The following is a 12,594-nucleotide window of genomic DNA, read 5'->3' on the forward strand; positions in this document are numbered from 1 at the left end:
TTCCCCTGGGGACGATGACAGGGTATAAGAGTGGCATGAGCGCCTGTAGGAGATCCAGTTCTGAATATCTTTGATGCAGAGCAGGAACAGGTCAACTGGTAGTCAAGGGATACTGGATCTCGGGTGCAAAGTCAGACGGGCAGAGGTCAGCAACAACCGGGCAGGAGTAGTACAAAGTCAGGAACCCGGAGGAGAGTCAGCGCCAGGCCAAGGTCTGTATTATGTACCGGAACAGCAGGCAGGAAGCAGGGTCCGGCCACAAGCCAGAATCAGCGCCAGGCCAAGGTCTGTATTATGTACCGGAACAGCAGGCAGGAAGCAGGGTCCGGCCACAAGCCAGAATCAGCGCCAGGCCAAGGTCTGTATTATGTACCGGAACAGCAGGCAGGAAGCAGGGTGGGGCCACAAGCCAGAGTCAGCAACAGAGGTTCAGGAACAAGACGGGTAAACAAGAGGGTCAGGACATGGATGAGCAGGAACAGGTCACAAGCAGAAGCAGCATTGAACCTGAGTCCAGTAAGGCTTTAAATAGGTCACTAGGTGCCAAAGTCTATTAAACAAACACCCTCACGTGTGGCTGGAGTTGCACTTTAAGCTGGCAGTGATTGCAGGATTAGTTTTGGATGGACCAGCCTGAATCCGATCTTTCCTTCCAGGTATCATTGGCGGGCTGACCAGTGTGATCACCTCCACGGTGGAAGGTGTGAAGAATGAAGGAGGGGTCAGTGGCTTCATCTCCGGCCTAGGAAAGGGCCTGGTGGGGACCGTCACTAAACCTGTGGCTGGAGCTCTGGATTTTGCCTCGGAAACGGCTCAGGCGGTGAGAGACACGGCAACGCTCAGCGGGCACAGGTCAGTAGATTGGACCTGATGGTGTCTTTTTTCACCTACTATGTAATACTATGTAAGTACCAGGTGTGAGGAACCTATGAGGAACATGTGACCGGCTTTCCTTTCACCCATCCTCACTGGGATCAACTTTGTCAACTTTAATGTCTTTGTTTAAGGTGGAACTTCCGGCAGAAAATCCATAATTCTGTAATATGTAGAAGCATCGAAAGTACCTCAATCTGTCTGGAAATTACCCAGCAGCACTCAGACTGGGAGAGGGGGGGCAGTCATCTAGGGCCCATCATCAGTTTACTGCTTAACCTTCATTGTCCAATCACAGCCTTCGGTGGGTCCTGGACCAGGTTATATTGTGTGATTACATTGTTGTCTACAAAGCCAGCTCCATAAAGACATGACTGAGACCCCCAACCCCTCCCCCCAACAGGTACAAAGCCAGCTCCATAAAGACATGGTGTGACCAGCTTGGTGTGGAGGAACTCAAGTGTCCTGCACAGAGCCCTGACTTCATCCCTACTGATCCCCTGATCTCATCCCTACTGATCACCTGACCTCCTCCCTACTGATCACCTGACCTCATCCCTACTGATCCCCTGACCTCATCCCTACTGATCACCTGACCTCCTCCTTACTGATCACCTGACCTCATCCTTACTGATCACCTGACCTCATCCCTACTGATCACCTGACCTCATCCTTACTGATCACCTGACCTCATCCCTACTGATCACCTGACCTCCTCCCTACTGATCCCCTGACCTCCTCCCTACTGATCCCCTGACCTCCTCCCTACTGATCCCCTGACCTCCTCCCTACTGATCCCCTGACCTCAACCCTACTGATCACCTAACCTCATCCCTACTGATCACCTGACCTCCTCCCTACTGATCACCTGGCCTCATCCCTACTGATCACCTGGCCTCATCCCTACTGATCACCTGACCTCCGCCCTACTGATCTGACCTCCTCCCTACTGATCCCCTGAACTCCTCCCTACTGATCACCTGACCTCCTCCCTACCGATCACCTGACCTCCTCCCTACTGATCACCTGACCTCATCCTTACTGATCCCCTGACCTCCTCCCTACCGATCCCCTGACCTCCTCCCTACCGATCACCTGACCTCCTCCCTACTGATCCCCTGACCTCCTCCCTACCGATCACCTGACCTCCTCCCTACTGATCCCCTGACCTCCTCCCTACTGATCCCCTGACCTCCTCCCTACTGATCCCCTGACCTCCTCCCTACTGATCACCTTTGGGATGAATTGCACCACTGATGGTGAGCCAGGTCTTCTCATCCAACATCAGTTCCTGACCTCACACATTCCCAGAGACACATGAAGAGGTTTTTATATCTGCATTTGGGGTCTCTGGTTTTGGAATGGGATGTGATGGTCAGGTGTCTACACTCTTTGGGTCATATACTATATCTCTATGGTAATCGGTTGTTTCTTCTGATTCTGTATTTATGTTTTGAAAGTGGATTGAAATTGGTAGGAAATTGCTGTGTGTATTGAGGGAGGGGCATAATGGACTTGTAAGAAAGCAGATTTCATACCAGACCCAATACACATCCTGACTGTACTTCATGGCAGGCTGAGTTATTAATATGAATTGATCAGCAAATTACCGATATTTTTGTTCACATGTTTGTATGTTTACCCTCTGCCTGCTCCGTCCTGTCCCTACACGGGGTATTTGGTGGGGGGCTCCATACACGGGGTATTTGGTGGAGCTCCATACACGGTGTATTTGGTGGAGCTCCATACACGGGGTATTTGGTGGGGGGGGTCCATACACGGGGTAATTGGTGGGGGTCCATGTACGGGGTATTTGGTGGTGGGGGTCCATACACGGGGTATTTGGTGGGGGGGGTCCATACACGGGGTAATTGGTGGGGGTCCATGTACGGGGTATTTGGTGGGGGGGGTCCATACACGGGGTATTTGGTGGGAGGGGTCCATGTACGGGGTATTTGGTGGGAGGGGTCCATACACGGGGTATTTGGTGGGGGGGTCCATACACGGGGTATTTGGTGGGGGGGTCCATACACGGGGTATTTGGTGGGGGGGGTCCATACACGGGGTATTTGGTGGGAGGGGTCCATACACGGGGTATTTGGTGGGGGTCCATACACGGGGTATTTGGTGGGGGGGGTCCATACACGGGGTATTTGGTGGGAGGGGTCCATACACGGGGTATTTGGTGGGGGTCCATACACGGGGTATTTGGTGGGGGTCCATGTACGGTGTATTTGGTGGAGCTCCATACACGGGGTATTTGGTGGGGCTCCATACACGGGGTATTTGGTGGGGGGGGTCCATACATGGGGTATTTGGTGGGGGGGGTCCATACATGGGGTATTTGGTGGGGGGGGTCCATACACGGGGTATTTGGTGGGGGTCCATACACGGGGTATTTGGTGGGGGTCCATGTACGGTGTATTTGGTGGAGCTCCATACACGGGGTATTTGGTGGGGGTCCATGTACGGGGTATTTGGTGGGGGTCCATACACGGGGTATTTGGTGGGGGTCCATGTACGGGGTATTTGGTGGGGGTCCATACACGGGTATTTGGTGGGGCTCCATACACGGGGTATTTGGTGGGGGTCCATGTACGGGGTATTTGGTGGGGCTCCATGTACGGGGTATTTGGTGGGGGTCCATGTACGGGGTATTTGGTGGAGCTCCATACACGGGGTATTTGGTGGGGGTCCATGTACGGTGTATTTGGTGGGGGTCCATACACGGGGTATTTGGTGGGGGTCCATGTACGGGGTATTTGGTGGGGGTCCATACACGGGTATTTGGTGGGGGTCCATGTACGGGGTATTTGGTGGGGCTCCATGTACGGGGTATTTGGTGGGGGTCCATGCGTGGGGTATTTGGTGGGGGTCCATGCGTGGGGTATTTGGTGGGGGTCCATACACGGGGTATTTGGTGGGGGTCCATGCACGGGGTATTTGGTGGGGATCCATACACGGGGTATTTGGTGGGGGTCCATGCACGGGGTATTTGGTGGGGGTCCATACACGGGGTATTTGGTGGGGGTCCATGCACGGGGTATTTGGTGGGGATCCATACACGGGGTATTTGGTGGGGGTCCATACACGGGGTATTTGGTGGGGGTCCATACACGGGGTATTTGGTGGGGGTCCATACACGGGGTATTTGGTGGGGGTCCATACACAGGGTATTCGGTGGGGGGAGGGGGGGACAGACCTGTAGGGAGGTGGGGAATAGAGAACAACAAAGTGTTTTAACTTCATTTGGCAGAGGAGAACGTTGGTCCCCCGGGGCGTTCGTTCATTTCACAGCTATGTGTGGTTTGGAATCCTCTTCTCCTTCTGCTCCAAGTGACTCTTTTCTGGCTCCGTCTTCTGTTTGTCAGGCCGGGGATTTCATTCTTTCCCTCCTATAAGAGTCGGGCTGCCAGTCCTTTCTTGTGCTCCCGGGGCCTACAAACCTCCCCCCAGACTTCCACCATGAATGGTTGGTGAGGAGTCCATACAATTCCCCGCAACAAAGTTTACAGCGGAAAGTCATCTGGATCTGGAGAGGAGATCCGCTGATTGGTCCTTAGAGCTGTGCAATTATACGGAGTTAAAGTGGAACCCCGACCTCAGAAATAAACCTCTACAGACAGGCAGGTCCTCCATCTTCACCTCAACATCTCCCGAGATGAATGAATTCTCTGCATGGACAGGCGTTGTGTCATCCCAGCCCATCCAATAAAGATGGCCGGAGAGGAACTCACAGACCTCCCATCGCTGGAGGGACGGACTACATCTCCACATTAAAGCTCAACCTTAGGAAGATATACAGCGCCTTGAAAAAGTATTCATACCCCTTGGTATTTTATTGGGATTTTATGTGATGGACCAACACAAAGTGTCACATAATTGTGACGTGGAAGGAAAATGATAAATGATACAAATAAATATGTGAAAAGTGTGGGGGGGGAGGGGCATTTGTATGGCGCCCCCCGGAGTCAATACTTTGTAGAACCCCCTTTCTCTACAAGTCTTTTTGGGGATGTCTCTACCAGCTTTGCACATCTAGAGAGGACATTTCTGCCCATTCTTCTTTGTAAAATATCTCAAGCTCTGTCAGATTGGATGGAGAGCGTCTGTGAACAGCAATTTTCAAGTCTTGCCACAGATTCTCAATGTGATTTAGGTCTGGACTGTGACTGGGCCATTCTAACACATGAATATGCTTTGATCTAAACCATTCCATTGTAGCTCTGGCTGGATGTTTCGGGTCGTTGTCCTGCTGGAAGGTGAACCTCCGCCCCAGTCTCAAGTCTTTTGTAGACTCTAACAGAATTTCTTCTAAGATTTTCCTGTATTTGTCTCCCATCCCATCAACTCTGACCAGCTTCCCTGTCCCTGCTGAAGAAAACCATCCCCACCACATGATGCTGCCACCACCATGTTTCACGGTGGGGATGGTGTGTTCAGGGTGATGTGCAGTGTTAGTTTTCCCCCACACATAGCGTTTTACTTTTAGGCCATAAAGTAGAATTTTGGTCTCCTCTGACCAGATCACCTTCTTCCACATGTTTGCTGTGTCCTCCACATGGCTTCTCACAAACTACAAACAGGACTTCTTATGACTTTCTTTCACCAATGTCTTTCTTCTTGTCACTCTTCCATAAAGGGCAGATTTGTGGAGAACACGACTAATAGTTGTCCTGTGGACAGATTCTCCCACCTGAGCTGTGGATCTCTGCAGCTCCTCCAGAGTTACCATGGACCTCTTGGCTCTTCTCTGATGAATGTTCTCCTTGCCCGGCCGGTCAGTTTAGGTGGACGGTCATGTCTTGGTAGCTTTGCAGTTGTGCCATACTCTTTCCATTTTCCGATGATGGATTGAACAGAGCTCCGTGAGATGTTCAAAGCTTGGAAGATTATTTTATAACCTAACCCTGCTTTATACTTCTCCACAACTTTATCCCTGACCTGTCTGGTGTGTTCCTTGGCCTTCATGATGCTGTTTGTTCACTAAGGTTCTCCAACAAACCTCTGAGGGCTTCACAGAACAGCTGTATTTATACTGAGATTAAATGACACACAGGTGGACTCTATTTACTAATTAGGTGACTTCTGAAGGCAATTGGTTCCTCTAGATTTTAGTTATCAGAGTAAAGGGGGCTGAATAGAAATCCCCCCCCCCCCCACACTTTTCACATATTTATTTGTATCATTTATTATTTTCCTTCCACTTCACAATTATGTGACACTTTGTGTTGGTCTATCACATAAAATCCCAATAAAATACATTTATGTTTTTGGTTGAAACATGAAAAATGTGGGAAATATCAAGGGGTATGAATACTTTTTCAAGGCACTGTATGTGAATAAATGTGAACTTCTGTTGCCTCTAATGGGATGGAATGGAGACGTTCGATCGCCTGCAGTGTTTTCAGAGTGAGAATCCTCCTGTGTGTTCTGATATTGTCCCCTCCATATCCTCCTGTGTGTTCAGGTTACTCGGTCCCCTGATGGGACTCCTGCAGAGATATACGTTCGTCCTCGCATCGTCCTCGCATCGGCCTCGCATCGTCCTCGCATCGTCCTCACATCGGCCACGCATCGTCCTCACATCGGCCTCGCATCGTCCTCACATCGTCCTCACATCGGCCACGCATCGTCCTCGCATCGTCCTCGCATCGTCCTCACATCGGCCACGCATCGTCCTCGCATCGTCCTCGCATCGTCCTCACATCGTCCTCGCATTGTTCACTGTGTTTAATGAAAACATTTCTCGTCTGTTTGGCTGAACTATGAAATATTCCACAATCCTCCGAGAACAATACAATCCTCCCCACAGCCAAGTTATGAAACCTCCGATCTTCCTGTGAAAGAAAAAAACTGAGCAGCATTGTTCTGTATAGAGAGGCCCAAAATCTTCATCCGTTACCATTTTATCTTCTTCACACGATTCTGTGTGAACGAGACGATTGAATCTCACTCAGGAGGCAGTGCAGACAGCACTGATAATGTTCAGAAACCCCTATCCGTCCAATCAGAATGCTGCAACCCCTATCCATCCAATCAGAATGCTGCAACCCCTATCCGTCCAATCAGAATACTGCAACCCCTATCCATCCAATCAGAATACTGCAACCCCTATCCAATCAGTATACTGCAACCCCTATCCGTCCAATCAGAATACTGCAACCCCTATCCGTCCAATCAGAATGCTGCAACCCCTATCCAATCAGTATACTGCAACCCCTATCCGTCCAATCAGAATGCTGCAACCCCTATCCATCCAATCAGAATGCTGCAACCCCTATCCGTCCAATCAGAATACTGCAACCCCTATCCATCCAATCAGAATACTGCAACCCCTATCCAATCAGTATACTGCAACCCCTATCCGTCCAATCAGAATACTGCAACCCCTATCCGTCCAATCAGAATGCTGCAACCCCTATCCAATCAGAATACTGCAACCCCTATCCGTCCAATCAGAATGCTGCAACCCCTATCCATCCAATCAGAATGCTGCAACCCCTATCCAATCAGTATACTGCAACCCCTATCCGTCCAATCAGAATACTGCAACCCCTATCCGTCCAATCAGAATACTGCAACCCCTATCCGTCCAATCAGAATACTGCAACCCCTATCCGTCCAATCAGAATACTGCAACCCCTATCCGTCCAATCAGAATACTGCAACCCCTATCCGTCCAATCAGAATACTGCAACCCCTATCCATCCAATCAGAATGCTGCAACCCCTAGCCATCCAATCAGAATACTGCAACCCCTATCCGTCCAATCAGAATGCTGCAACCCCTATCCATCCAATCAGAATGCTGCAACCCCTATCCGTCCAATCAGAATACTGCAACCCCTATCTGTCCAATCAGAATGCTGCAACCCCTATCCGTCCAATCAGAATACTGCAACCCCTATCCATCCAATTAGAATGCTGCAACCCCTAGCCGTCCAATCAGAATGCTGCAACCCCTATCCGTCCAATCAGAATACTGCAACCCCTATCCGTCCAATCAGAATGCTGCAACCCCTATCCGTCCAATCAGAATGCTGCAACCCCTATCCGTCCAATCAGAATGCTGCAACCCCTATCCGTCCAATCAGAATACTGCAACCCCTAGCCATCCAATCAGAATTCCGCAATCCTTGCTTTTCCTAGCATTTTATTGGGGATTACTATACTGGGATGTGAGCACAAAGCCCCTCCCATTTATCTCCAAGGAAATAGGAGATGAATAGAATTTATATGGTGGATGGGGGGATTCACCAATGATGAATGGGAGGAGGGGGGTTCACCAATGATGAATGGGAGGGGGGTTCACCAATGATGGATCGGGGCGGGAGTTCACCAATGGTGGATGGGGGCGGGGGTTCACCAATGGTGGATGGGGGCGGGGGTTCACCAATGGTGGATGGGGGCGGGAGTTCACCAATGGTGGATGGGGGCGGGGGTTCACCAATGGTGGATGGGGGCGGGGGTTCACCAATGATAAATATGGGGGGTTCACCAATGGTGGATGGGGGCGGGGGTTCACCAATGATGAATGGGAGGGGGGTTCACCAATGGGGGGGGTTTACGGATGGGGGCTGGGGTTCACCAATGGTGGATGGGGGCGGGAGTTCACCAATGAGGAATGGGAGGGGGGTTCACCAATGGTGGATGGGGACGGGAGTTCACCAATGGTGGATGGGGGGTTCACCAATAATGAATGGGAGGGGGGGTTCACCAATGGTGGATGGGGGCGGGGGTTCACCAGTGGTGGATGGGGGGTTCACCAATAATGAATGGGAGGGGGGGTTCACCAATGGTGGATGGGGGCGGGGGTTCACCAGTGGTGGATGGGGGCGGGGGTTCACCAGTGGTGGATCGGGGCGGGAGTTCACCAATGGTGGATGGGGGCGGGGGTTCACCAATGGTGGATGGGGGGTTCACCAATAATGAATGGGAGGGGGGGTTCACCAATGGTGGATGGGGGCGGGGGTTCACCAGTGGTGGATGGGGGCGGGGGTTCACCAGTGGTGGATCGGGGCGGGAGTTCACCAATGGTGGATGGGGGCGGGGGTTCACCAATGGTGGATGGGGGGTTCACCAATAATTAATGGGAGGGGGGGTTCACCGATGGTGGATGGGGGCGGGGGTTCACCAATGGTGGATGGGGACGGGAGTTCACCAATGGTGGATGGGGGGTTCACCAATAATGAATGGATGGGGGGGTTCACCAGTGGTGGATGGGGGCGTTCACCAATGGTGGATGGGGGGAGGTATGACTCGGCTATGACATTCGCTACAAATCTTTCCCGTCTATGTGACTGACCTGTAAATAATCGATGAAGATCCTTTTCTTGAAGTAGACAATATAGAGAGATTGTAGAAAATATATTGCTGAGATAATTTGCCGTATATTATATTATTTATATAGTATATCTGTCTTGTATATTATCCTTTTGGCCAATGTTTAGCTATTAATAAAAGCAACAAAAAGCCACCTGAGATCCGGCCGTCACCATAGGACAGCAGATTGAGAAGAACATTTAGGACTGTCTGAGTGGCTTCCTCTGAGGAAGGTAACCTGGGCTCACGTGTAACATTAACTTAGGACTTAGCATTGGCCGAGTCTAGACCGGAGCACATGTGCAACTAAAGAGCATCTCAGAAATAAAAGAAAATGGATTTGTTGTCCAGTTTCCAGACTTGTATTAAATCCCATGGAATAGCTGAGTTCTGTCTATTCAGTTTGATGGCTGCTCGGGGATCCGGGTTATGAGCACAGCAGTAGCAAATCTCAAAGTTCAGACCGGCCAAAAACTGAGTCAGCCTGTAATCAATTCCGAGTTTAAAGATCTCGTCCTCCCAGAGTGGAAACATTTTGGGTAGACAATAAAAAACATCCCCCCTCCCCCCTCACAAAGACGTCTTCCACCCCTCAGCCCCCCAAAGCTTCTGTCCTTTTGGGATTTACGGAGATGAGTTCTCAACTTCTCCTACCTATCACAGCTGATATGAGGGGACTCTTGTTGGGGGGTTATGAGGGGAGAGCTCCAAGCCAGGGGTGAGATTGTGCCTTGGAAGTCACAAGTTATAAGACAGTTGTGGGTGATATCTCCGGAGCAGTGGGTGAAAGGGTACAGAGAGCAGTTGTGTAAATCGGCCTTTCTCAAACTTGTTAACACAGAGGAACCCTTTAAAATTCCAGTCTTAGGGAACCTTTCTAATAATTACTCTATCTACAGTTCATGGTATGTTAGTGTGATGGCCGCAGAAGAATGCTCCTCACGTTTGTGGGTTGTTGGGAAGGAGCCCCATCTTACAGATGGCTAAACTGATCATTGGTGTCACTGGTTACTTATCTAAGAGACAGAAATTTCCCATTGCTCGACGAACCCCTACCAACCACTGGAGGAATCCCCACCAACCACTCGAGGAACCCCCACCAACCACTCGAGGAACCCCCACCAACCACTCGAGGAATCCCCACCAACCACTCGAGGAACCCCTACCAACCACTCGAGGAACCCCCATCAACCACTCGAGGAACCCCCACCAACCACTCGAGGAATCCCCACCAACCACTCGAGGAACCCCTACCAACCACTCGAGGAACCCCCATCAACCACTCGAGGAACCCCCACCAACCACTCGAGGAATCCCCACCAACCACTCGAGGAACCCCTACCAACCACTCGAGGAACCCCCATCAACCACTCGAGGAACCCCTACCAACCACTTGAGGAACCCCTACCAACCACTTGAGGAACCCCTTCCAACCACTCGAGGAATCCCCACCAACCACTCGAGGAACCCCCACCAACCACTCGAGGAACCCCCACCAACCACTCGAGGAATCCCCACCAACCACTCGAGGAACCCTCACCAACCACTCGAGGAACCCTCACCAACCACTCGAGGAACCCCTACCAACCACTCGAACGCCTACCAACCACTTCAGGAACCCCACCAACCACTCGAGGAACCCCCATCAACCACTCGAGGAACCCCTACCAACCACTCGAGGAACCCCTACCAACCACTCGAGGAACCCCTACCAACCACTCGAGGAACCCCTACCAACCATTCGAGGAACCCCTACCAACCACTCGAGGAATCCCCACCAACCACTCAAGGAATCCCCACCAACCACTCGAGGAACCCCCACCATCCACTCGAGGAACCCCCATCAACCACTCGAGGAACCCCCATCAACCACTCGAGGAACCCCCATCAACCACTCGAGGAACCCTCATCAACCACTCGAGGAACCCCTACCAACCACTCGAGGATCCCCCACCAACCACTCAAGGAACCTCCATTAACCACTCGAGGATCCCCCACCAACCACTCGAGGATCCCCCACCAACCACTCGAGGAACCCCCACCATCCACTCGAGGAACCCCCACCATCCAAACGAGGAACCCCCACCAACCACTCGAGGTACCCCCACCAACAACCCGAGGAACCCCCACCAACCACTCGAGGAACCCCCACCAACCACTTGAGGAACCCCACCAACCACTTGAGGAACCCCACCAACCACTCAAGGAACCCCCACCAACCACTCGAGGAACCCCACCAACCACTCAAGGAACCCCTAGCAACCACTTGAGGAACCCCACTTGACAAAGGCTGGTTTAAATCTTTTAGTATGTACATGGTAGACCTGATGTGGCTTCTATTTTCATAAAAATGCTGAATTTACACATTTAAAGTCCATCTAAAGATTTTTGATCTTCCTGCTCCATATATTTAAAACAATAAACATAATACAACCCTTAAAGTGATCCTAAACACACGCTGTGTAATGTACATTTTCCCTTCAATCTCTATATGGGGATGACGGCTTTGTAATTATTTATATAAAAGAAAAAACATTTATTCCCTTTTTCCTAATGGATATCCAGCTGTCACATGACCCAACTCTCTCCCGGCCTGTCTGCAGGGAAACATAAGTAGGAGGAGCTTCTATTCCTCTGCTGCTGGTCACATGTTCAAAATGTAAAAAAAAACAGTCTTTGCAATAAAGAGTAAAAATAAATAATACAAATAAACTGTTTTAAATTGTCATATAAATATACAGTGGAGAGGGAAAGTATTCAGACCCCTTTAATAGTTTCACTCTTTGTTATATTGCAGCCATTTGCTAAAATCATTTAAGTTCATTTTTTTCCTCATTAATGTACACACAGCACCTCATATTGTACACACAGCGCCCCATATTGTACACACAGCGCCCCATATTGTACACACAGCACCCCGTATTGTACACACAGCACCCCATATTGTACAAACAGCCCCCCATATTGTACACACAGCCCCCCATATTGTACACACAGCCCCCCATATTATACACACAGCACCCCATATTGTACACACAGCCCCCCATATTGTACACACAACACCTCATATTGTACACACAGCACCCCATATTGTACACACAGCCCCCCATATTGTACACACAACACCCCATATTGTACACACGGCACCCCCATATTGTACACACGGCACCCCATATTGTACACACAGCACCCCATATTGTACACACAGCACCCCATATTGTACACACAGCACCCCATATTGTACACACAGCACCCCATATTGTACACACAGCACCTCATATTATACACACAGCCCCCCATATTGTACACACAGCGCCCCATATTGTACACACAGCACCTCATATTGTACACACAGCCCCCCATATTGTACACACAGCACCCCATATTGTACACACGG

At 50.6% G+C, this 12,594-nt stretch overlaps 1 protein-coding gene across 1 annotated transcript in view; it reads left to right on the plus strand.

Annotated features, from left to right (window-relative positions):
• Positions 1–12,594, plus strand: part of VPS13D (vacuolar protein sorting 13 homolog D) — a gene marked incomplete at its 5' end in the record, with an annotated part of 401,105 nt that overhangs the window by 340,514 nt on the left and 47,997 nt on the right. Inside the window, 1 exon segment of the mRNA XM_073603729.1 lies at positions 657–852. Coding sequence (XP_073459830.1) covers positions 657–852 — 196 coding nt within the window.

This window comes from Aquarana catesbeiana, linkage group LG10 (genome assembly GCF_042186555.1).
Source record: "Aquarana catesbeiana isolate 2022-GZ linkage group LG10, ASM4218655v1, whole genome shotgun sequence".
Lineage (NCBI taxonomy): Eukaryota > Metazoa > Chordata > Amphibia > Anura > Ranidae > Aquarana > Aquarana catesbeiana.